We start from the raw sequence: 25,768 nt of genomic DNA on the forward strand, positions 1-25,768 counted from the left end.
GGTCTCCCACATGGGTGGCAGTGACCTAATTATTTGAGCCATCACCCCTGCCTCCCAGGGTCTGCATTAGCAGGAAGCTGGAGTCAGGAGCCAGAGCTGATATGGAATTCGGGGACTCCAATGTAGGACGTGCGTGCTTTAACCAACATCTTAACCTCTAGGCTAAATGCCCGCTGATGCCTTTTCCTAGTTTGCACAAGGAGGAAAATTTCTCCCACGCAGACATCACCAAGAAACAGCAACCCCCAGGCCTCCCAGGGTCAAGGACCATCAGGAGGGAGGGCTGACTGAACAGGATGGCCAGCATGCTACAACAGGCTCTACAAGGTGGGAGCACTAGACCTGTTTGGGTGACTTATAGGTGGAAATCTGACCCAGGGCCTGTAGACCCCGGCTCGAGTTCAATAAAGATCCTCGAGAGTTTCAGCAGGCGAATAGGGTGCTGCTCCTCCTTCCGCACAGCACCGAGAGCAAGCTCCTGGCAAAGTGGCAAGGCCCACACGAAGAAGTCTGGAGAATCGGTCCACTCGATTACGACGTCCTGTGCCCAGATAAACAAGAAAGAGAAAAGGAGTCATCATGTCAACTGATTGAAAGCCGAGTGGGCACAGGAAGTGGTCTTGACCACCTAGATGGAAGAGGTGTGGACATACTTTTGTCAGATCTGGCAAGGCCCTGGGGACGTGCTCCTGCCAGGCGGCAGGGGAAGACACTACCCTCAGAAGATGACTCAGAAGAGGTCGCCTTCTCTTCGGTGGGGCGAATGTTGCAAGCAGCCTACCATGTCAAGAAAGGACCTGGATGCAGAGTTGAAAAAAGATCCCATGGGATCCCAAGAAGACATCGGCATGAAAACAGACAGGAGAACAGACCAAATGTGAAGAGCAGCAAAAGAAAACCCACGGGAAATCAATGAATCCTTTGAGCCAGCATCATGGAGTAGCGGGTAAGGCCGCCCCTGCAATGCTGGCATCCCATATGGACACCAGTTCGTGTCCTTGCTGCTCCATTTCTGATCCAGCTCCCTGCTAATTGTCCGAGAAAAGCAGCAGGGAATGGCCCAAGGCCATCCATGTGGGAGACCCAAATGAAGCTTCTGGCTTTGGCCTGGCCCTGTGATGGCCATTGTGGCCATCTGGGGAGTAGACCAGAGGATGGAAGAGTTCTCTCTCTGTAACACTAACTTTCAAATAAATAAATCTTAAAAAATAAAAAAAAAAGACATCAATGAATGCTTAAAAGGTGGGTAAAAAGAAGACCACTAAATGTAGTTGTTGCCTTACTGATTCAGTATTGAAGGACATGCTTCCACCAAGATAAGAGTTTTGCATTTTGAAAGATGGTCCATATTCTAAACAACTTAGGCCAGGTCTAGCTACATTTTAAACAATTGTCCGCTGTATCACCCATCGTCACCAGAAACCTCAGTATTACACTTTCTCTTACTCAGAGAAGCCCCAGCCGAGACTCAGCCAATAGTTACAAAGGCCAACAACTGTTTCTAAGATCACCTATGCACCCCCTCTCCCCGCCCTGCCCCAAATAGTCCTGCAGTCAGTCACTCTGAGTATGGCCACATGCCAGCTTCGCAACACTGGCACTGGAAAAGGGACTCGGATGACTTTCAGCATATTATTGCAAGGAGAAAAATATATGCAATCTACTCTGTCCCACATTCATGCAAAAATCACCTTACACCTTTATTTCATGAAGCAGACTGTAAAATCCCTCACACATCAATTGCAGGCTTTCATGTCCTGCAATTTTACTAAAAAATTAAAGTTTTAATCAATTCTTAAGTACTCTCAAACTCAAAAACAAAATTCCCTACTGATTCTCATCATGGAAGTTGTAGATTCGGTTTGATACCCACTTTCTCATTGCTGGTCTCCATGGAGATGAAGAAGGCAATTCCAAAGAACAGAGGTTAGAGCTTCATCCGGTAGGATGTGCCCTGGTGCCCTGAAGCCAATGACTTGAACTTGTCCCTGCTGAGTCATCTGGCTTTTACTTGTCATTGGAGAACTGATTCTCTCACTTTTACTAAGGTGGCCCTTCACCAGAAAAATCAACGGCAAAGTTTCTTAAGATACGATGGAGGGCCGGCGCCGCGGCTCACTAGGCTAATCCTCCGCCTAGCGGCGCCGGCACACCGGGTTCTAGTCCCGGTCGGGGCGCCGGATTCTGTCCCGGTTGCCCCTCTTCCAGGCCAGCCCTCTGCTGTGGCCCGGGAGTGCAGTGGAGGATGGCCCAGGTGCTTGGGCCCTGCACCCCATGGGAGACCAGGAAAAGCACCTGGCTCCTGGCTCCTGCCATCGGATCAGCGCGGTGCGCCGGCCACATCGCGCTGGCCGCGGCGGCCATTGGAGGGTGAACCAACGGCAAAGGAAGACCTTTCTCTCTGTCTCTCTCTCTCACTGTCCACTCTGCCTGTCAAAAAAAAAAAAAAAAAAAAGATACGATGGAAAGGATGCACTCTTTAAACATGCTGATTCCTGGGCCTTGCTCCCGTAAAATCTCTGGGTTTGCAGGTGAAAGCCATCGCTCTTGGGCTGCTCTTTCCTGACTGTTCTGTGCTTTATCCAGACCTGAGCTCTTCCCCTGAGATCAGCGGTCCTTCAACAAGTCAACTGTGAACACCCCGTTCAGTAGCCCTGACTTTACCCATCTCACACCTAAGTCCCTCATTCAGGTATGCCCCACAAAAGAGGTCTGACAAAACAATGAGGATGCTGTCTGCAAGGCCAGCATCCCATATCAGCACCGATTCTAATCCAGCCTCCTCTCATGCAGCTGGGAAAGCAGTGGCTGACAGCCCAAGTGCTTGGGAGCCTGCCACTCACATGGGAGACCTGGATGGAGTTCCAGGCTTTTGACTTTGGCCGGGCTCAGCCCCAGCTGTTGCAGCCATTTTGGGAGTGAACCATCAGCTGGAAAATCTCCGTCTCTCTCCACCCCTTCCCTCCACCTCCACTACCCCATAGCTCTGCCTTTCAAATCAAGTTCTTGGATGCATAGATGAGAATACAGAATGCAATGGTGTTATATGCACTACAGAAACAATTTTTTAAAAATCAAATAGTAACCAAAATCTGTGAGAAAACAACTAAGATGCACATTGAACATCTACAAAAAGTGCAAAAAGTGATCTTTTCTTGGTCTTTGTTAGCAGGAGTAGACCTTTTTGCTGGGATTGAAAGCAGAGAACAATGCTATTCCACCTACTCCCAGACCTTAGCCACTTGCATGAGCTCTTCCACCTGCTAACAAAACACTGATACAGGAGGCAAAGTTCCAGACACTGGGAGTGAAAGCGAGCTGCTTTCTTTCATGTTCCCACAGAGAAGACTTTTCCTTAAAGGATCAGATCTGCAGTGACAATGTTACATACACAGCAAAACCCTGAGACCAAATCCTGCTACGGTGGCTACCATCTGGGGGAGGGATCACTCACGGCTCGCTCTGGGGCCATACTTGGAGTGACAGTGTTCTGCAGGTGTATCCGCTCTAAGGACATGGAGAACCTGAAACCTGCTGTACATCTCACTTTCAAGGAGAAGAAAAAGCAGTGTGAACATACCGATGGCGGGCCCTCCTTGCTTCTTCTCCTCCAAGATGGCGGCCAGGTCTCTGGGAGTGGATTTGTGATGCTGACTGGCCAGTGGCTGCTCCAACTCCGGGCTTCTCACTCTTAAAAGCTGATTTGCCTTCTTGATTTTCTGACTGTATTGCCTCGCCATCATAAAAACCCTGCTTTTTGTCCTATCGGGGGCATCCGTGCCAGGCTCGGGGTTTTCTGTGTCTGTGTGGGACAGACTATAGTTGGCCAAGTCATAGGGGTTGTCTGTGGGAGGCACGTCGCTGGCCAGGGATAGCCGGTTCAGACTCATAAAGGAGTCCTCTTTAGAAATGAGGTCCTCTTCGAATGCGTAGTGGGCCCGGCCAGCTCGGATGGCCCTGCCTTGGCTTCCGGGAAGAGACAGCGTAGACGTGGAATGCACCGTGTGCCTGCTCAGCTCCGGGGTGCTCGCGGCGTGCAGCCGATCCTGCACGTCATCGTTGCTCACGGGAAACGCCGCGAGGAGACGGTCTCGAGCTTTGTCTTCGTTTTTCTTGATGTAATTTTCCAGGTCATTCCAGATTTCATCCACCTCTTCGGACAGCTTGTCGGATGCAGCCTTATCTGCGGCAGACAAGCTACAGCTGGGAGAGTTATAGAGCAAGCTCAGATAGTCAGTGTCAGGGGGAGCCTGCTGGTAGGGCGCATCATCCTCGCTCAGCTGGAGGCTGTCCTGGGAAATGAACGGCCGGAGACTCTCGCAGCACGCAAAGTCGGCCTCCAGACCCAGAAACGTGCTCCGCTTGGGACGCTTTAGGCTGCTGCATTTGAAGTTCAGGGCCGGCGGCTCCGGGAGCCCTATCGTGTCATAAATGTTTTCCTCCATCACCTGCAGGTCGTGTGTGCTTTGGTTCGATGGCTCTCGACCTGGGAGAGTCCCCTCCGCTTCGGTGAGCAAAGAGCTCTTACTGTGGCCAGCTTGCCTCTTTGAGAAGGCTAACTCTGGGGTGCTCTTGGGACGAACAGACTCCCTACCTGGCTTAGGGGTCATGGATCCAGCCTCTTCCCGTTTAGCAACCATTAGTTTCAAGTCCTCGTAACTTATGTTATCATAGACATGGTCTATATCGTCAATGGTCAACTCTATCGATGACCCAAAGGGAGTCACCCCCTCCTGCCCTTCTGTTTCGGGGCCACTCTGCAGTTCCCTTCGGGGGCTGTACTGACAGCCATCACTGTCCCTCGTTCTTATCTCCGGGGAGCAGGTGTTGCTCTCCCCGGCACTGCTGGCCCTCCGGACGATCCTGTGCCCGGAGCTGGAAGTCTCTGTGGACTCAATCTGCCCCATGTGCCAGCTGCAAGGGCGACTCGACGTGCTCTCTTCACACAGCCGGGTCGAGTTCAGCTCGGAGGAGGAGAAGGACGGGAGGAACATCTGGTAATCGTCGTCCTCGTCCTCGTTCTCCTGCGGGGACCGGCGGCTGGGAAACAGGGCTTGTCTAATCTGGTGGTCAGTCCAGATGTTTCGGATGGCGCCCCCGCCGCGGAGCACGCTGAGAATGGCAGAACTGCTGGGCTGACTGTTCCTCTGGGCGGGAGACGGCCCTGCTGACGTCAGCCGGGGAGACCCTTCCTCCTGGGAGACCTGGGAAAACAGAGACGCAGCACTTGAGTCCCAGCGTCCCAGCACCGGGGAGAAGACTTGGGGCTCAGGGACTTCTTACACAGTGCACTTACACCCTACCTCTGACACCAGATCCATACTCTACAATGACGTGGTCAGCAGGCATTATTGAGTTAGAAAGCAATTCAGGCTTTTGCAAAAGGAGCAGAAAGGGCAGGAACTAATATTTACTTAGAATCTAGGCACTTTACAGTCTCCAAACTTATTATTTCCCATATTGCTTTATGGATTAGATATGATTTTATCAAGTCTGCAGTAAGGAAGGACTTTGTTTAAACTAATTAATGCCAAGCACACACTTTCTGATCAAAATATGATGGTAATCTATTGGAAATGCCAAACTATCACTTGTCAATGAAACAGGGATACATATTGTCATAGAATATTTATCTGCCTATTAGGAAGGGAAGCGAGAAGTAGAGGGTAGGGATAATATTTTATCCTACACATTATTTTCTATTCAAACTTAAAAAATTTCATTCTATAGTCATTTAATCTTTTGGTTTTTTCACACACATATATTAACATATAATATTTATTGCTTCTAGATACATATTTCCCACCTGTTAGTATCTCTTCCTTTTTACCTTACTCCGACTACACTGGTATAATGTTTATAAACATACAACCAGGCCAGTGTCGTGGCACAGCGGGTTAGGCTGCTGCCTACAATGTCAGATCCCATATGGGAGCAACAGTTCAAATCCTGGCAGCTCCGCCTTTTTTTTTTTTTTTTAATATTGATTGATTGATTGATTTGAGAGGTAGAGTTACAGACAGTGAGAGAAAGAGACAGAGAGAAAGGTCTTCCATCCGCTGGTTCATTCGCCAGATGGCCGCAACAGCTGGAGCTCAGCGGATCTGAAGCCAGGAGCCAGGAGCTTCATCTGGGTCTCCCATGTGGGTGCAGTGGCCCAAGGACTTGGGCCATCTTCTGCTGCTTTCCCAGGCCATAGCAGAGAGCTGGATTGGAAGAGGAGCAGCCAGGACTCAAACTGGTACCCATATGGGATGCCAGTGCTGTAGGCAGAGGATTAACCTACTGCATCACAGCGCTGGCCCCATCTCTGCTTCTGATCCAGCTGCCTGCTAATGCTGCTTTCCCCAGGCCATAGGCAGGGGACTGGATAGGAAGTGGAGCCGCTGGGACACAAACTGGAGCCTATATGGGATGCTGATGTCGCAGGTGGTGGCTCAACCTGATGCACCACAATGCCGGCCCCTTGAATCCATGTCTTAATTGACATATTATACATGAGTTTACCTTCTGCTACACACACACACACACACACACACACAGGCTCAGGATTTGTATTCAGGGAGAATATAATATTAAGGTATTCACAGCTCTCCTTGATACACATTCAGCCTTCTACTGTTAGGAAGTGGATTTTTTTTTTAACCACTAGAAAGACCACATCGGTGTTTTATTTCCTTCTTGTCTTGAGATTTTATAAGGCTTAGTTAGTCCCCACACAGACTCAGGTGAGCACTGTTGTGGGATGTTCCCAGAAACTCTGGAGATCGTATGTCTAGAACTCCTCGATGGAGCCATCCCTCCATTTAGTACTGAGAGGGGTTAGGATGCCTAAAGAGCAGGTGCGTTCTGCACTTAGCCCAATCATGACAACAGAGCAGCTTAAAAAATCAAAATAGCATGGTGCACCTTAGGACAGTGAATCCCTTAATGTTAAGTTTTAAAAGCCTCCAAACAGAAGTATTATTATCTAAAAAAAAATGCATATGCTCTAGGCCATAGTAATCATTAAAGATAAGACATATTGATATTCAGATGTTTTATTGGTTTTAACTCAAAGATATAGCCTTGATCAACAGGATTGCATAAGCTATGAGGCAAATGGAATTGTAGCAAGAGATTTTGCAGAGCCACATCCTTATTTATATAGAACATAAAACAGGAAGTCACATTCAGTTTTCCAGGACATAAAAATATGCAGATTGATCAGTAACCATAGTGGACAAACCACTCAGGTAAGATTCAAAGCCAACTTTTCATAGGTCATAAATTTGGATATACGCCTTCCAATAGGATACATCATTCTTATTCTCTCTTTCTCCTTATTTTTTCTCAGGGAAGAAAAAAGCAAAGCTTGACACAGTAAAGTTTCATTTCCTCACATCATCACACCTCTGACCCAGCAATAGGACTGGATTCTGAGAAGGAAGCTCTTATCCTTGCCCTTGAAGGCCAATGCTTCAAAAAGGGAGCTACACTCAGAAGGCAAAGGCCTTGGGCTCAAGCTGGTGGAGGCCCAATGTGTTAGATCACTAGATGGCTAGTAGCGTGCTGGTATTATGCACCCTCAAGTAAGGTCACAACTCCTACAGTGTCAATGAATAAACAGTGCCCTTTGGTCTAACAGGAATGGGGTGAAGGAGGAGGTTGGCATGGATGAGTCCTCTCTCAAGGGAAATGTAAATAATTCAAAAGGTAAGCACTTTTCCTAAACACAGAATTTTCCAAATGTACAGTAACTGTTCATCCTTGGAATACAGGTTAGGGATGAGCCATGTAAGAAAAAGGCACTTATGAAGGGGTGATTATAAACAGTCAGAAATGGGATAGGACTTACCTTTTGGATATCTTGAGCTGTTTCTGAAAAAGAAAAGTTTGTTTCAAGGTTGAGAAAAATGTATCTCATCTATAGGCAAGCACTAGTGTTTTTAGAGGATTTATAAACAAATAATTGCTGGACAATAACTAATAAGTAACTAAGCCCAGTGACTTATGGGCCCCTAGATCTACTTTCCAAATATGTTCCTTGATTATTCTCCATTATACAAGGGATCTTCAGAAAGTTCCTGGGATAATACATATTGTGCAACAACTATACATGGATTTCAAATTTTTTTGTACCAAAATAAATTTGTTTGATTCCATTGTCCACGAACTTTTAAAAGTCCCCCCATATGTTCTCTTCCTATGCATCCAAGGGTCAGCTGCCTCCCTGAATTCCCGAACAATGAAGCATGTTGTGTTCATAAGTTTCTAAAACTCTCAAAAAAAAAAAAAAAAAATGAAGTGCTACTTAAAATAACACACATGCCCAAGCCACGAAAACCACAAAGATCAGAATAATTAGACTAGCTTCTCTGGGTTTTTAGATATCTTATTGGTTTTAACTGAAAGATAACAGCTTTTATCAAGAAGTCAGTGGCATTTGCAGTGTGCAAAGGAGTGCTAGAAGTGGAATTGTGAGGAGAAGTTTACACAACCACATTCTTCTAGACACCCTGAGAGATTACAGGTGCCTCTTTTGTAAAAGTTGTTTAATTTCCGAAGCATATAAAGTAATTCCCTCCCCACAAATCCCACCCCAGGGCTACCCATATTTTCAGATGCTGCATTGTCTCCAACCTAACACAATTATGTTTTTGTTTTTAAAATAAAGATGCAATATAAAAGTAATGCTTCCTGTTGAACATATGAGGATACTCTTAATAGAAAGAGGTGCATTTCATTCAACAACTATAGACTTTTCCATTGTGTGCATAGATGTACACAACTGCTTTAACCAATTCCCCCTGGGCCAGCATTTCATACGGTATCTCATTACAAATGCTACAAAGACCAACACCCGCGTGGATCTGTCCACACGTGGATGAAGACCTTCATGCAGGTGAAACTGTTGGGTCAAACACAAATGCACATTTTAAATTCAAATGGGCATTGCCAAGTTTTGATCCCAAAGCACCATAAAATCCACATCCCCACCAACAGTTTTGTGATGCTGATTTTTCTCTTGTCTTTTGGCCAGGCTATAGCTTTTCTCCTGTCATTTATGTCATTTAAATGTATGTTTCTTCTGACTAATAACACAAGCAATCATTTAAAAAATTTATTGCCAATTTGTGTTTCTCTATGCAGTTTCCCAATTATAGTCTTTTTTATAAAGAGATCTTTGTTTCTCTTCTTTTGATATGAGATTTCTTTATATGTTAGGTAGTTAATCTCTATGCCTGTCACATATTTTTCAAATATTTATGTCATTAGGCTTTACATTTTATGAGATACTTTTACTTGTAGAAGTTAATCTTTGTGTAACCCAATCATGAAATTTGTTCGTCTGTCTAGCATTTATTTTTGTGCATGGTTTGCTTTAGTGGAGAGCAACAGGAATGAGAGAACAACACAAATTTTAGGACTTACCACTGGTCTTCAAAACTTTATGTGATCTTGAAGAAGGCTCTGGGAGAAAAAAAAATAAAGTATCACTTGGTAAATCACATCAAAGATCTTTTCTCTACAAGGAATTATTGGCTTATTGACAGATTCATTGAACGCTAGAAATTTTCTACCAAATTTACCTAAATCCCCAGCTGCTTGGAGACACTTGGAATGCTGTCAAATGGCAGGATTAGTGTGAAGTTTGCATTCAGGAGTCACATCACAGGAAACCAGACTCCTACTCTACCAATTCCACCACCGGGCAGCAGCTTCCTTAGCTTAACTGCCATGATAGGTCCATATTCCACGCCAGATGCCTGTCCCAAGGCTTACTCTGCAAGTGTCCGTCTCAGCCCACCGATTTCTGGGGAACCCACTCCCTCATTTGCACCTCCTGTCATTAGCATGGACGTCACCTGTCGCTCCCCCTCTTCGTGGAGGAGCAACACAGGACCCTGCGCTGTTCTTTCGTCTGCTCGGCCCTCCCCGGGTTTGCTGCTGGTTCTTCCCGGGTTGGCTACTATCCCTTCCACCTCCGTGGAAGGGCAGTTCCCCCTGGCCACATTCCCCACTTCCGCAGGGGAGCGGCACTCCGCCGGCCGGTTCTCTCGGGGGCTGCACGGGTTCCCTTAGATGTTCCCCATAGATGTTCCCTGTGCATGCCGTTTCTCTCCTCCTTTATAGTCCTCCTCTGCCAATCCCAACTCGGCTGCCCACACGCCGAGTACGCTGCTCTCCTCCAATCAGGAGCAAGTCCTACAGTTTATTAGTTGAACTGGAGGCAGCTGTGCGGAAGCTGTTTACTTCTCTCCCAGCGCCATATTGTGGGAGAGCAGATGCATAGAATAAGTCTTAATTCCAGTAACAGTCTAGTCCGGTTTGCTCCCCACAGTCACCCTTCCAAGTTAGAGATCAGAGCATCCTTCCAAATCCCTGCCGGTTCGACGTCACAGTACCGTGGAGCTCCAGGCATGCATTACTGCAGCCGCCACTGTTTCTGTGCGAGCCTTCATCATCTTGCTCCAGACCAGCACGCAGCCTCCCTCCTGCCCACTTCCTCCTCCACGTGGAGCCGGAGCTCTTTCTCTACAATATTCTCACGGCTCATTGCTTCACACCCTTCCATAGCTTGCGGTATCCAGGTCAAACCCTACGGCTGGCTTGCTAGGACCTCATGGCCAAGAATTAGTAGCGCATCTCTAGCTATTGCTCTTTCCACTGCACCTTGCCCACCCCCTCAACCATCTGTCCCCTTCACCCCAGGCTCCAGGCAGGCTGAATGACTGCCCTATGATGTGCTGGCTCAGGTCTCAGGGTCTTTGCATGTGCCTTTCCTGCCCTGTCTCCTCAGTGTGCAGTCCATCAATGGTACCGACCCCTGACTCTGTGATGCTTCCTCCCTAGAGGATGAGGCTGCCCTCCGTTTATCTCTCCACTCTTCCCGCCATCTCCCCCCTTTGCCAGCTCCATCACACAGACTAGATTCACTTCCATCTTTTTGTCTCTCCCACCGCGAGTTCCTTGCAGGCCAGAATCACCTGCATCATTTACCCTTATGTTCCTAGCCCTCAGGTCTAAAGTAAGTGCTCAATAAATTCTGACTCAAATAGAATCAAAACTCAAGGGCTGGGAGAAGCCTTCCTGGAGTGCAGGGTCAGGGTGTCAGGTATGAACGGTCCTCTGGGTGGGTCACTGGCAGCATGCATCATCAACAGCAAGCGGGGTTAAGCATCTGCAGCCGACATAAAGCTGAACACAGCCCAGGTGGCTGACTGCTGTGTTTCTCTGCCCCGAGACATGACGCGCTCAGGTGAGAGTCTTAGGACACAGGCCTGACAGCCCCAAGGTCGAGCCATCTCAGCTGACTGCAAACTCGCGGTGATCTCAAAAGCCGACAGAAGATGCCTATCAGCCTAGAAGGGGTCTTGGCTACGAAGCCCCTGGTGGGATTGAACTTGAACGCCCACACGCTACTTACCAGATTTCCTTCTCAGCCGATAGGGGGCAGCACCGTCCTTAGCAGCACAGGAGGCTCTGGTCTCCCCGTCCGGGCTGTAGCAGAAGCCAGGGTGGTCTGCAGGACAAGGGTGGGCACAGTGAGCGGAGGTGGCGGGGCCTTGCCCACCAACCGTGCCTTCTGCTGTTTTATGTGTCGGTTCATTCCTTTTCATCACACGTGGATTCAAGTCGCCCCTCACTGAATGTGTAGCTCGGGCCTTTCTGTTGGCTCCAGCAGAGTCACCCTGCCACCCTCCCCTCCCCATTCCCTTCCCTAGGGCCTCAGGACAGGAAGTGCTGTCAATCACCAGCCGGCTTTCCAGACACTGAGTTCCCTTCCTGCCCCCGTGGCTGTCCCCATCCTGTGCTGGTGCCCTTTTATCTTCTCTATTTATTTAAAAGGCAGGAGTGGGAGGGGGGGTAGGGTGGGGGCAGGGGTGGGGGGAGAGAGATAAGAGAGAGAGGGCTTCCATGCACTGGTCCACTCCCCAAATGACCACAACAGCCAGGACTGGGCCAGGTTGAAGCCAGGAGCCAGGAACTCCATCCAGGCCCAATCACTTGGGCCACCCTCCGCTGCTTTTCCAGGCCATTAGCAGGGAGACGGACAGGACGCTGAGTGGCCGGGACTGGAACCAGTGCCCACATGGGACACCAGTGCCGCGGGCAGCGAGTTAACCCGCGGCGCCACAGCGCTGACCCTGTGACTGTAATATTTTCTGAGACGTTCCTGCTTTGAGCGTTTCATGAGAGCTTTGGCTTCTTCAAGCAGAAAAGGAATTTTCACTTAATTTCGTCGACTCTGTGTTTTCCCACCCAAACTAAGGAACACACACACCTTGTGTGAGGAAACTCTGGTCTGGTTCTGAGGTTTGGAAGCTGACTTTGTGACCGTGTGTGTCCTGGAGTTTGAGGGGAATAATCTTAGGACACAGCCATAAGCCAGAGCGCCTCAGGTTCGGGGAAGCGGCTGACTGTCAGAGAGAGGGCTCTGAGCATGACCAGGCCACGTACACTTGCCCCGTGTCAGCGACAGGACCAGAAATGAGGCTGAGCCTCTCCTGCTCACTGAGCCCAGGCTGAACTCAAGGCCCGGCAGAGGTGGCCAGTGCACATGTCTGGCAGAAATGTGTGCTGCTCCCACCAGTGGCTTGAGGCTGTTCTGGGCATTGCTGGAATCTTCCTGCATCCAGGCGCCAGCCCAGAGCCTGGGAATAAGCAAGCTATTTGGCGTGGAAGGGAGGAGGCACCAGAGTGGCTGGCTTGTGCAACTCCCCCTCTTCCATTCAAGGGGCACACGCCCACCCACACCCTCACTCTCACCCTCACTGCAGAGTGTCCTTGGACAAAATCCTACAGTGCGTTCTGCTGAACACAGCTGGGCCCGCTCAGAAGAGCACGGTGCCTGACCCCAGCCTGTGCCGTGGCAGCGCTCATGTTTCCACCTGGCCCAGGTTTCTTCCTCCCCTGCACAGTTAGCAGGCGGCCGGCTGGAGGGAAAGGAGGCAGTACTTGCACTTCGGGAGGGCTTCTTCAGAGGTAAGGTGCACTGGGGCTGGAGTTGTGGCGCAGTGGGTAAAGTCGCCGCCTGCGACGCCGGCGTCTCCCGTATCTGACTACTGCTTCCAGTCCCAGCCGCTCTGCTTCCAATCCAGCTCCCTGCTAATGTGCCTGGGAAGGTGGAAGATGGCCCAGGTAGTGGGGTCCCTGCACCCACACGGGAGACCCGGATGGAGTTCCAGGCTCCTGGCTTTGGCCCAGCCCGATGGACATTTGGAAAGTCAACTGGTAGATGGAAGATCTCTGTCTCTCCCTCCCTCTCTGTTCCTCCACCTTTCAAACAAATAATAACTAAATCTAAAACCAAGAAGAACACGTGGCTGCCACTGAGTGCCTCAGTGCCACACCAGGAAGAACCACTGTAGAACACCTAGCACTGTGCTAGGAAGGGCTTATGTTGCCTGTCCTATTTATGAAAGCTGTTATTCTCTTTCCATTGACTTTTCAAATAAACTTTACGATGGAAGATGTGATAGACACAGGCACACAATAAAATTCCAAGTTGTGTTAAGGAAGCAACACTTACGAATGGCATCCATTTCAAGGATGGCTTGCTTTGCCTGCAAAAGAGAAAGGGTAGGTGTAATTGCAATGATTTCATTTTCTTCCTTGAGCTACTAATCCTAACACAGATCTTATTCCACTTAGTAAGTAGATCTTTACAAAGCTTTAAATAGCTCAATCTTAATTCTTTTCGGCAGGAACACACAGCTCAGGAGAGGCAAACAGATGAGAGCGCCCTCAAGTGGACAATCGAGGACACACAACAGATGCCCAACTGTGGAAAGGGAGGGAGGGAGGAGGCTGGTTCCGAAGCTTGGCTCATCACCAGCATCGGTTGGGCAGTTATTTACAAAATACAGATTCCTGCTGCCCAACCCCGGTCCACTGAGCCAAAAGATCAAGGCGTGGAGCCTAGCATCCCTACCACCAGCCCCTGCGCCATGTCACCGGGCACCATGAGGGACTGGTTCCAGAAGCACCCTGTGTGTGTCGAGTCCCTTAGAGGTAACGGCGCGATCTTTGCACTGACGCACACATCTCTTGCATGCTTTAACCCAGCTCCAGCTGACCTCCAGCAGCCCATACAACGTACAAGTCAGGTCTGGGGTCGCTATTCTGTTGTTTGGGAAACAACCACAAGGCAAACGTCGGTAGGCGTTCGGCATGGACGCAGCTTTCTCCCTGGATATTTTTCATCTGCACTTGGCTGACTGGGCAGGTGTGGAGCCCTCAGTCATGGCGGGCTGGCTGTGACCAGGCTGCTGGATATCTTCTCTCACTGCTCTCTTCCTCCTGAATGCTACCGGCCATCATCAGCTGTCTGTGTCCCCATGTCCCCTGCACCTCTCATCTCTTCTGGGTGCACTGGAATCTCCCAGAGTGGGGAGAAAGAGCTCTTGTGTGGGGCCAGAGTTCTGCAGGGCTCGGTTTCTGCTGCCGGCTCAGGCCCTTGCTCATGTGGGGGATGTCACACCTCGGGGTGCACTTCCTCAGCTGCACGATGGGACAGTGACACCTGCCTTCCAGCACTGCTCCTAGGACCAAATGATTGGCAGTTCCTCTCCGCCCTCCTAAGGGGTGGTACCTGATACCAGCTGACCCCTGTTCCCTACTCCTTCTACTTCTCCCCACCCAAATTCCATCTGCCGAAGCCTGGCGCTCCGGGCTGGCTGCTGGTATTGTCGCCCTAAGTTACTAAGGTTTTGAGGGACACAACAGGGTAAGTTAATTGTCCTAACATGAACCACTTTCCCCAGGATCCCAGGAAGAGAAAAATTAGTTTAGGTAGCCTTTCTTGCCTCTTTAATGTCATTTTCATCTTTCAATGGTACTGTAACTTAACCTACCAACACTATCCTAAAATTATCTTTACAAGCAATTTTAGATTAAGTGGCAATCATACATAGTTTTAAAGGACAAGGGGACAGTCAGCTGACTTTAGAGAAAATAAATGCTTAGATCTTTGTTACACTGTAAGACTTCCAACTGCACAGGATCTGAGATCATTACCAGTTAGTTAATTTCAAGCATACTTGTTGGCTGTTTCTGAGAATATTTACAGAACCTTGTTAATATTAGAAAATGCAAAAATACTTTCACTTTTACTCTCAATTAATTTATAAGAATATACATGGTGGACAACATGGCTATTTTCAAGATATTCCCTGCTATCTGTAACCGCTGACATCAAGAACTTGGTATTTTTTTCCTGTAAGATTGGACATTTATTTTTCTAAAAAATTGCTGTTCCCAAGAATTTCCAGTAGGTGTCAGCCAAGGACCATCATTAATTTAAGTGACTAGGATGAGTTTGGGTGGAACCAACTACATTTCCAACAGCTGTGTTGACATGCTGTGACTGGTGATGCTTTTTTTGATGCTTAAAATTTCCCACTATGCATTTATTTTATTTCATAGGAATATGTTTTGAAAGCTTTAAGAAATCATCTTGATGACACTGTGGTAAAAAAAAAAAAAAAGTTTACATGAAAAGATCTCTGTGAGTGAGACCCCAGTGGAAAGAAGGGGCCATCAAAGAAGGAGGTACCTTTCTCTGAAGGGAGGAGAGAACTTCCACTTTAACTATGACCTTGTCTAAATAAGATCGGAGTTGGTGAACTCAAAAGGCTTCCATAGCCTTGGCAACTCATGACAAGAGCCTTGGGTGGTCACTGATGTCATGAATAAGACTGTCAGTTGTTAAATCAACAACAGGAGTCACTGTGCACTTGCTCCCCATGTAGGACCTCTGTCTTTAATGAGTTGTGCTGTAAGAATTAACAGCAAAACTCGTCTTCAAACAATTCTTTATTCTTTGAATGTCTGTGTGGGTGCAAACTGTTGAAATCTTTACTTAGTATATACTAAGTTGATCTGTAAATAACGATAATTAAAAATGAATCTTAATGAAGAATGGGATGGGAGAAGGAGTAGGAGGTGAGACAGGAGTGGGGGTGGGAGGGCAGATATGGGAGGAAGAACCACTATATTCCAAAAGCTATACCTCTGAAACTTATATTTATTAAATAAAAGCTTTCTTAAAAAAAAAAGAAATCATATTGATGAAAGATGTGAAAAGTTCAACTTAATCCTGCTTAAAAAAAGATAGAAAATTATTACAGCAGCATAGTGGATAAAGCATATAGAAGGGGTGTTTTTTGTCTGTGGGGTCGGTATGGCCTGGATACCTTTTGGACCAGAGAGATGTAGGTTTGAATCGGGGTTTGGCGTGCACTCGTATAAATGCGGGCAATTTACTTAGTGTCCCTGTGATTGTCATTTCTCTAAAACGGGAAGAGGAAGACCAATTTCACAAGGTGTTTTCCTGAAATGAGAATATAAAGCACGTGGCACAGTGCATATGCACTCAACGAGCTGTAGCTGCAAAAACAACTCACAGATTGGCCAAGGCTGGGCGTTGTATCTGTATTAACCGTGTCACAGAAAGGGGACAGAGCCAGGAACGCACGCACACTGGGCAGGAAGAGGACTGTGAGATGAGGGGTGTCACTTTGTCATCGTCTGCCGGTACCTTTCAGACTGCTGAGCAGTTGTGATTTTCCCAGGAGACCGGCAGACGACAGGTGGGGCCCGGCGAGGGCACCTGGCTGCCAGCAGGCCAGCGACTCACCACGAAGACAACACAGCCTCCTCGCTGCCTGGGCGCCCTGTGTCTCCCAACGTCCTGAGGAGACTCAGGCTCAAGGCCAAGGCCACACCTGTGACAGTCATTTCCTGAGCGCAGCGTCACTGCTGCCAGCCCCGAGGACCTGAGGACCTGATGCCTTTTCAGGGCAGACAGAGGGCGAGGGAGACTCTGTCCCTTCTCAGGGATCTTGGGCCTCCTGCTCTGCAGAAGGCGACCCCACTTTCTGCGTCACCTTGCTCCTCCCTGCTGGTCATGGCCCACTTCGCCATCCACATGGATAATCTACCCCGATCTCGCCTCTCCCCAGACAACCACTTTTTCCCTTCTCTGAACGTCCCAGAAGGGAAGTCCACCTGCAGCCTGGTCCTCCTGTCCTCTTTTTCTCTCACTTGAGCCACCTGTCCTCATGTCTCAGCCGCCGCATCTGAAATCGCCCTTTCAGAGGCTCGCAGCGGCTGGGATGGTTCATCCACTCCCGCTTGCTGGTCCCTGCCTGCCTTCCCCTTCTCGGCGTTCTCTCCTTGCCTCTTCCCCGAGCCGCCCTCTCCCCTGCAGTTCCCACGGGTGTTGGGGCTTCCCAAACGTTTCCTTCCCTTGGCACATACTTGTGGGTCTGCCTGTCAATGCTTAGGGCTTCAATTACCATCTCTAGGGAGGGGGCCTCCTGATCCGCAGCTCCCCAGAACCTGAATTTCCACCTGCAGCCGGCCCCGCCCACCATGGGGCGCAGCAGAGCGGCTCGCCTGCTCTCACTCCCATCTAACCTGCTCCTGCCCCCTCGGCAGCCTGCCTGGGAACCCACAGCCCTGCGCCCTCAGCCCCACCCTGCCTCCCCCTGACGCCTCGTGGGCACCTCTGTGCTGCCTTTGCCTCGGTGGCCTGAGGACGGCGTTGGACTCATTCTCCTCCGGCCTCCAATCTCACTCCTGCAACTTACGTGTCACACGGTGCCCATCCTCTGCCTCCAAAACCACCGGTCGCTTCTCCACACCCTGCATCCAGACCCCACGCTGTGCATACCCATGGCCCCCCATGCCCCGCCCCCTGCCGACGGCCTCCGTTCCCACCCCGTGTCCTCCTGCCCAGGCACCAGGAACCCAGGCGCTCGGCCCTTCACTCCTCTCCATGTTGGTTTATGCTGCTCTCTCAGCCCGGGTTTCATTTCTCCCACCCAACAAAGGCGTTCCTCCTCCTCCAAGAATGAGCCCGTAGACCTCGTCCCTCCTTTCTTTAGCTGCACAGAACTGAGCTGAACGTGTCTCTTCCCACACACCTGGCTTGCACCTCCGCTGCTTCATCCCGCGGCACGAGCAGTCCACAGCCTCCCCCCGGCACCTGGAACCTCCTTCCTGGCCAAGCTGCATCTCATTTCCCCCGGTTCCTTCCCCAAAAGTGCCCGGTGCATTCTGGAACACACCACTTCCTCCACAGCCGTCACTTCTCTAGATGCTTCCTGACCGGTTTTCCCCCTACTTTTTCTTCTTTCAAGTCCCCAAGAGACAAACACCCATCACAACAGCACCCCTGGCCTCTGACACCCCTGAGCCCTCCTCATCCGCCCTCTCACTGGTCTTTCTTTCCAACCTGAGCATTTCTCGCCCTGAGGCCGCCGGGCAAGGACTGGGCCACTTTCGCCGTTTCTGCTTCCTTGACCTTGCGCTCTTACCTTGGCTGGAATCTTGGCCGCGTGGTTCTCCAGGATCAGCCTCTTCAGGTGCAGAACCCAGAGGCGCTTGTCCTGCTGGGATTTCGCCTATGGGGAGTAGGTTTGGGCGGTCAGACCCCGGCCGCCTCCGCCGCCGTGCCCATGTGCCCGAGGCCGCCCGGTGGCCCTCTGTGAGGGTGGGGTTGGCGGGCACTGCCCTCACCTGCACTGTGTGCTGCAGCTTGGGGTTCTTGTAGTGGAAGACGCTGAAGCTGAGTGGCTCCTTCGGGATCACCTCGACCAGCATGAGGTTGCCACACTGAGCGGAGAGCAGGGAGCCGGTGAGGCGGACCCAGGAGAGGACGCCCCGGCTGCGCCCCCAGGCCCCGCCCACGCCCCGCGGGCCGACCTACCAGGATGTGGGCTTTGTAGGTGAAGGTGTCGTCTCTCTTCTTGGTGATGAGCAGCAGCTTGTCCAGCAGGAAGAGCGTGCGTTCGTTCTTGGCTCGCTGGAGGCGGAAGGTCCCCTCGAGCACTAGCTCCCCGTAGCTCGTCAGGTCCGGGCCCTTCCAGTTGGTGAGCAAACTCTGGATCTCCTGAGGAAGGCAGGGGTCCCTGGGATCACACAGTGGGAAGCGAGGCAGCGAGGCCTCGGCGGCCCATCTGTGGAGCCTCCGGCATGGTGACCCGAGGTCTGCCACACGGTTGGAGGATCTAGGTGGGAGCGAAGGGCGGCCAGGGGTCTACGACTTAAACCTGCCTTTATGGGAAGGGCCCTGGGAGAAACGCGGCCAGTTGTTAGTGGATGGCTTCCAATTACACACTTCTTTTTTTATTTTTTGAGAGGCAGAGTTAGACAGTGAGAGAGTGAGAGAGTGAGAGTGAGTGAGAGAGAGAGAGAGTAAGGTCTTCCTTCTGTTGGTTCACCCCCCCAAATGGATGCTACGGCCAGCGCTGTGCTGATCCGAAGCCAGGAGCCAGGTGCTTCCTCCTGGTCTCCCATGCGGGTGCAGGGTCCAAGCACTTGGGCCATCCTCCACTGCACTCCTGGGCCACAGCAGAGAGCTGGACTGGAAGAGGAACAACTGGGACAGAATCCGGCACCCCAACCGGCACTAGAACCCTGTGTACCGGCACTGCAGGCAGGGGATTAGCCTAGTGAGCCACGGCGCTGGCCCCAATTACACACTTCTGTGCCAACAGTCCCTGTGCCGGGGCTGGCAGCGACCATGGCCTCCTTCCAGAGCCAGGCAGAGGGGCCCCTCGGGTGGGCATTCTTCCCTGGAAGAGGGGCGTGCACCCTCCTCTCTGGGACTTAGTGTGCATCACTGTCTACATTTTTAAGGGAGCCTGATTTCATTTCAAAAACTGAAAATATTCACAAGCAGACAATGAAACACTTCATTGGTTGAAAATAGAAATGAATAGCAATGGAGAAGCATTTGAGCCAGAGTCTGCCCTAGGCGCTGCAGAACGCTGAGCAAAGTCACACACAGCACAGACAACCATTTCCGAACATGCCACAGACATCTGACGTCATGTCTGCAAAACACTCGAATGATTAAGCATTGAACACTCTGTTAACTGCAGAAGTTAGACACAGCCTGGGAGATTAGGATGTTGTCTAATATTTATAATATTAAATATATACTTATAAAGGATTTATAACATATATTTATGCTTTATGAATATTTTTACTTTGAGAGGGAGGGAGGGAGGGAGGGAGAGAGAGAGATAGCTCCATCTGCTGGTTCACTCCCCAAAAGCCTGCAATGGCTCAAGCTGGGCTTGACAGAAGTGGGGCACTGGGAACTCAATCCAGGTCTCCCACATGGGTGGCAGGAGCCCAAATGCTTGAGTCATCGCTGCTGCTTCCGAGGGGGTTTGTGTTTTAGGAAGCTGGAGCCATGAGCCATGGTCAGATGTTAAACCCAGACTCTCCAGTGTGGGACAAACGCATCTCAACTGGCATCTGAGGGGACAGACTAACACCTGCTCCCACGCCCTTTTAAAATTACACTCACACACAGTTTCGTAAGTGTGAGAGGCAGAGAGACAGCAGGGGTGTGGGAAGCTCCCATCTACTCGTTCACTTTTTAAATGCCCACAATGGCCATCGCTGGGCCAGGCTGAAGCTGGAAGGCAGGAACTCAATCCAGGGCCCCCAGGTGGCTGGCAGGGACCCAGCTACTTGAGCCATTATGTGCAGCCTCCCAAAATGTACATTAGCAGGAGGCTGAAATGAGAAGTTGAGTAAGAACTCCAATACAAGCTCTCCAACGTGGGATGTGGGTGTCTTCAGTGCCAGACCAGGTGGCCAGCCTGAGCGGCCTTGACACTTGATTAGAGAATAGTAACATGCGATGCACCTGCAGTGCTGCTGGGCGCAGTGTCTCAGGCTCACCTGCAGCCGCACTGCGTGCTCATGCTTCCGCTTCATGTCGTTGATGTGCCAGGCTACGCGCTGCATCGTGTCTATGGCGTCCAGCACCACGTCGTAGCCTTCCGTGTCCTTGTCAAGGTGATTTTCTATTTCCTTAAAACAACACACAACAAACTAGCTCTCTTCCATTTTCTCTTATACAGCCAGTGAAACAAAAGACACATCTATGATTAGATTCTTATAATTTAATTTTGTTACTTATTATGTACTATCATCATTCTTTAAGACTTTCATGTAACTTATCAGAAACACCTGTAGCAAAATTGTAAGTTAAGAATAAAAAAGACGTATTTATTTATCTGAAAGGCAGAGGAGACAGCGAAAAGAAGGAGAAAAAGCCCTTCTATCTACTGACTCCCCAAATGGCAATGCCTTGGGATTGGCCAGGCTGAAGCCAGGAGCCTGGAACTTTATCCACGTCTTGCACGTGGGTGCAGGAGACCAAGGACTTGGGCCATCTTCCGCTGCTTTCCCAGGTGCATTAGCAGAGAGCTGGATTGGAAGTGGAGCAGCTGGGACACTAACTGGTGCCCACATGGGATGCCGACACGGATACAGCACCTTCATCCACTGTACCACAACTCCAGCTCCCTAAAAATTGGCCTTACAGCTCAGAGTTCAGAGCTTCCTGGTAGTCAATGTAATCTGAGGGGTCTTCAAAAAGTTCATGTACAACTTATACTATAAAAAACTATGCACTCAAATTTTCATTGCACTCAAATAAACTTATCTTTTAACTCCATTTTCCATGAACTTCTGAAGTCCCTTCATATAGCTCTCCATACTGTAATTTCAGATTTTTTTTTGTAATTCTGACTCTTATAAGATGAAAAGCATACTTTTTTTCCTTCCACAGGAAGAAAATGTCTCTCCAGGACTTAATATGTTACAGATTAAAAAGTACAGTAGACAGCTTTTTAGAAATCCCTCTATAGAGGGTGCATTTTCGGGTAGTCAAGGTTTTAACATACAAGTGAAGTTCACTAAGAGAGTCCTTCAGAGTGCTGAGACAGATCACATGGGGAGGCACTCAGTTCTCTGAGCACCAGACGTCTGCTACATTTGCACGGTCTTAGCACTTGAGTCCCACAATCCTGGGGAGAAAAGTGAGTGACACAGTCTCTGTCCTAATTCTTTTGAGCACATGAGATGTCTGGCCCGACTCCCCAAGAGTCTATGGATAGAGATTACTGTTCTTTTTGATTATCTTCTCCCCATCCCCTAACAGAGTACTGGTTAATACATGCTTATGAAATCGAAGCTCTACCTTCTTAAAAACAAGAATAACAGTAATCCTAAATAAGTATCAAAAGCAGTATTCAAAAATAATCATCAGGGAGCCAGCACCGTGGCTCACTTGGTTAATCCTCTGCCTGGGCACCGGTTCTAGTCCCGGTTGCTCCTCTTCCAGGCCAGCTCTCTGCTGTGGCCCGGGAAGGCAGTGGAGGATGGCCCAAGTGCTTGGGCCTTTGCACCCACATGGGAGACCAGGGAGAAGCACCTGGCTCCTGGCTTTGGATCTGCGCAGTGCTGGCTAGCAGCCATTTGGAGAGTGAACCAATAGAAGGAAGACCTTTCTCTCTGTCTCACTGTCTATAAAAAAATCTTTTTAAAAAATAATCATCAGATCATTTCAATGACATTTATCATCCATAACCAGGTAGCTGTCAAATGTTGAACCAATGGCAGATCAGCTCCATCACCTTATCGTAATACTTTGTAAATCTTTACTGAGTACTCAAATAGGAATTTACATTCTTCTTTCTGTATTTAAACTCAGTTACAAAAAGGTCCATGAACTCACTTAAACTCATAACTCTTAGTTAAGTACAAGATTCACAGCAAAAAGTTTTTTAAAAAATATTAATTTCTTCTTTCAACCTACAAGGTGATTCTGTCCATCAATAAACAGACCGAGAAGGAAGGAGGATATTCCTTAGGGAGCTTCATGGTGGTTATCCAACTTTGAAATAATGCATACAACAGAGAGGGAACTTTCAAAGTCAACTATAAAAGCAAAAATACTTCAAAGGTGACCAGAAGTTAGTTTTGGATGAGCCCAGGCCCTCTTCTTCCCTTCTGTCTCTGTTGCCGGCTCTTAATTGAGAGCATAAGAGCCCTCTTTCCTATTAGTTGACTTTTTGTAAGACGCTTGATGTGTCCTCTCACAAGATCAACCACCTGAGATCGCAGACTTTTGATTGGCAGCCACCCTACTGTCTAGAAGACGATGATTAGATAATGTCGGGACACTCTCGTCGTAGTCAACAGAGTTCAGTCAAGATTTGTCCCAGGATAGCCACTATTGATTTAAGAATGATTTGGACACCAATCTAGCAAATTAATCCCCACTAAACCCCAGAGGTCATTAGGATCAATGGAAAAAATAAAGAACACCCCTGGTGTGGCTTCACAGAATACAAGATTCTCCAACAATGAGTCATCCAGGCAAACAGAAAAGCTATGAAATTTCTGGGAAAGCTGGACTGAAAAAGTTCTTCACTTTTACATGCATCAGCTACACAAACCTGGGAATGGTTATCCAAGTTAGAAACCTGGAATCTTGGTAGGAAGAAAATCCCCACATGTTGCAGGCATGTTGGCACAGCGGGGAGCTCTGGATTAAAATCCCTTTAAGAAGGGATTTTTTTAATGTGGGATAAAATTAATAAAACAAAAACAGCTTATTTTTACTGAGTTCCAGTAAGCTACAGTGTATGCGGGAAAGTTCTAGGATTTGGACGCGCACAGCCCTGTTCCTAACCATGCAGGTACACCGCCTTCCTCCGGTCACAAAGGTTAGCAAATCTTACAGAGTGCAAGTAATCTTTAAAGCAACTTCCTGGGAGGATAAGAAACAACACCTGGAGGGCACTGTCTTTGTTTCTAAGGTCTCCATGCATTTTGTGCAAGTCCTGAGAGATGGTATAAAAAGATACAGGATACGGCTCAGCCCAGACATCATTCTCATGGTGCACATGTCCTCTCTGTCTTCAACCCCTTCCCCTTGCTCTCAGACAACAGCTAACACAGGACAAACAGCTTTCTCTCCCAGCTGAGTTGGGGCTCATGGAAATAAGACATTAACAAAACCCCTTGTTCACTGAGGTGATAGCTCCCTGCCCGAAACAGTCACTGCCTGGTTTGTAGTGCTCCCAACCCCTATCAGCATCAGAGCTAAACTTCATCTTTTTACTTGGCTGTTGTCAATGGGGCTGCAGGCTTGCAATATAAATATCTCTAAATCCTCAAAGCAGATCAGTCGGTTGTAAAGTAAGAGGATGGAAAACACGTCCATATGTCCGAAGCCTCTTCTGGTATCCACCCCCCCCCCCCCATGTTAATACAGAAACACAGAACCTGCAGCCCTGGGAGCGCACCAGTGCAGGCAGCTACTCACATGCAAAAGGAGGTGATACTTGAGAATCCGCTGCACTGGCTTCAGGAGATAGGACCCCAAAGGCAGGGAGTGTCTCAGGCTTTCCTGACGTTCCCGGAAGAATTTAGCCAAGGTCTTATTCCGCATGCATTCTGTCAGCACAGCCACGGATCTGCAGGAAGAGCCAATGATTTTAATCCAAATTGTGTACATGAGTATTTGAGTCTTTTTTTTTTATTTAAAATTTTTATTGACTTACTTGAAGGGCAGAGAAAGAGAGGGAGAGGAAGAGGGAGAAAGAAGGCGAGCGAGCGAGCGAGAGAAAACAGAGACACAGAGAGATCTCCATCTGCTGACTCATTCCCCAAATGGCCACAACATCGAGGACTTAGCCCGCTCAAAGCCAGGAGCCCGGGAATCAGTCTGGATCTTCCAAGTGGGTGGCAGGGACTGAACACTTAAGCCATCATCTGCTGCCTCCCAGGACGCACATGAGCAGGGAACTGGACTTGGAAGTGGAGCCTGGACTAGAATCCAGACACTCTGGTACAAGTGTCCCAAGCAGGACACTAATCAATGCACCAAACGTCTACCCAGCATTTGAGTTCTAAACACTGGTGTCGGTGCACATGCACTCAGAGGAGTAGGGGAGCCATGGAGCTATAGCCTGACCAGAACTCCTTTGGGCAAATTAGGAAAAGGAGTCCCTTTGGGTGGGTGAATTAGGAAAGGCGCTGTACCAGGCACAGCAGTGCTGTGCACCTGGGGCTTTTAAGCAGCAAGCTCCTCTCTTCTGGATTTGCAACACAGGTCTCTTGGCTTGGCAAAGGGGATTTGGTTCAGATTTTAGCCCCAGTTTCATCCTATCGGGGCGTCTTTGTGCAGTGCCTATCCTGTACATCTGTACTCAGTTTCTACAAGCTGGATTATAAGAAGCAGGCATCTTTATGCTAAGACACAAAGAGTTCCCATGGTGGCTGTTTGGGATTAAGACACTGCTTGGGATGCCAACATCCCACATCAGAGTGCCTCGGTTACAGTCCACCTCCGCCAATTCCAGCTTCCTGCTAATGTGCACCCTGTGAGGCAACAGGTGATGGTTCAAGCACTCGGGCCCCAGCCACACACATGGGAGGCCTGGATGGAGCTCCTGGCTCCTCCTAGCTTTGACCTTGCCCGGTCCAGCCAGCTTTTCAACATGAATGAGTGAATGGACAAATGAACGAGTAAACAAATGAATAAACAGAAAAGGGAGTTTCTTCTTGCCAGGAGGTTCAGCCTCTGCCACCCCACTGCCACCCCCTCCAATGGTCACCTTTATATAAGGCACAACCTGTGGGACTATGTGTGATGTCCCCCTTCCTTTGAGAGCTCTTCCCATGCTTGACTTCTCTTTGGGAATCTCTTTTCTTATTTTTAAATGTTTACTTATTTATTTATTTGAAAGGCAGAGTTAAAGAGATGGAATGACACAGAGAGAGAGCACGCGCGCGTCTCCATCTACTGGTTCATTCCCCAAATAGCTAGCTGCAATGACTAGGACTGGGCCAGACCAAAGTTAGGAGCTTCCTCTGGGTCTCTTACGTGGGTGGCAGGGGCCCAAGCACTTGGGCCATCTGCTGCTGCTTTCTCAGGTGCATTAGAGGGAGCTGGATTCTA

At 49.1% G+C, this 25,768-nt stretch overlaps 1 protein-coding gene across 12 annotated transcripts in view; it reads right to left on the reverse strand.

The window, feature by feature from the left end:
* PLEKHG1 (pleckstrin homology and RhoGEF domain containing G1) overlaps nt 1-25,768 on the reverse strand; it is a 229,386-nt gene that overhangs the window by 6,324 nt on the left and 197,294 nt on the right. For all 12 annotated transcript variants that reach the window (XM_070073421.1, XM_008263680.4, XM_051854240.2 and 9 more), the window contains 10 exons: nt 24,131-24,281; nt 20,692-20,823; nt 18,701-18,883; nt 18,511-18,606; nt 18,309-18,395; nt 13,517-13,550; nt 11,411-11,506; nt 9,415-9,453; nt 7,838-7,860; nt 3,581-5,204 (listed from right to left, as the gene is read on the reverse strand). In XM_070073421.1, the coding sequence (XP_069929522.1) occupies nt 3,581-5,204; nt 7,838-7,860; nt 9,415-9,453; nt 11,411-11,506; nt 13,517-13,550; nt 18,309-18,395; nt 18,511-18,606; nt 18,701-18,883; nt 20,692-20,823; nt 24,131-24,281 (2,465 nt within the window). The remainder of the gene's footprint in view (nt 1-3,580; nt 5,205-7,837; nt 7,861-9,414; nt 9,454-11,410; nt 11,507-13,516; nt 13,551-18,308; nt 18,396-18,510; nt 18,607-18,700; nt 18,884-20,691; nt 20,824-24,130; nt 24,282-25,768) is intronic.

Source organism: Oryctolagus cuniculus, chromosome 5, assembly GCF_964237555.1.
Source record: "Oryctolagus cuniculus chromosome 5, mOryCun1.1, whole genome shotgun sequence".
Lineage (NCBI taxonomy): Eukaryota > Metazoa > Chordata > Mammalia > Lagomorpha > Leporidae > Oryctolagus > Oryctolagus cuniculus.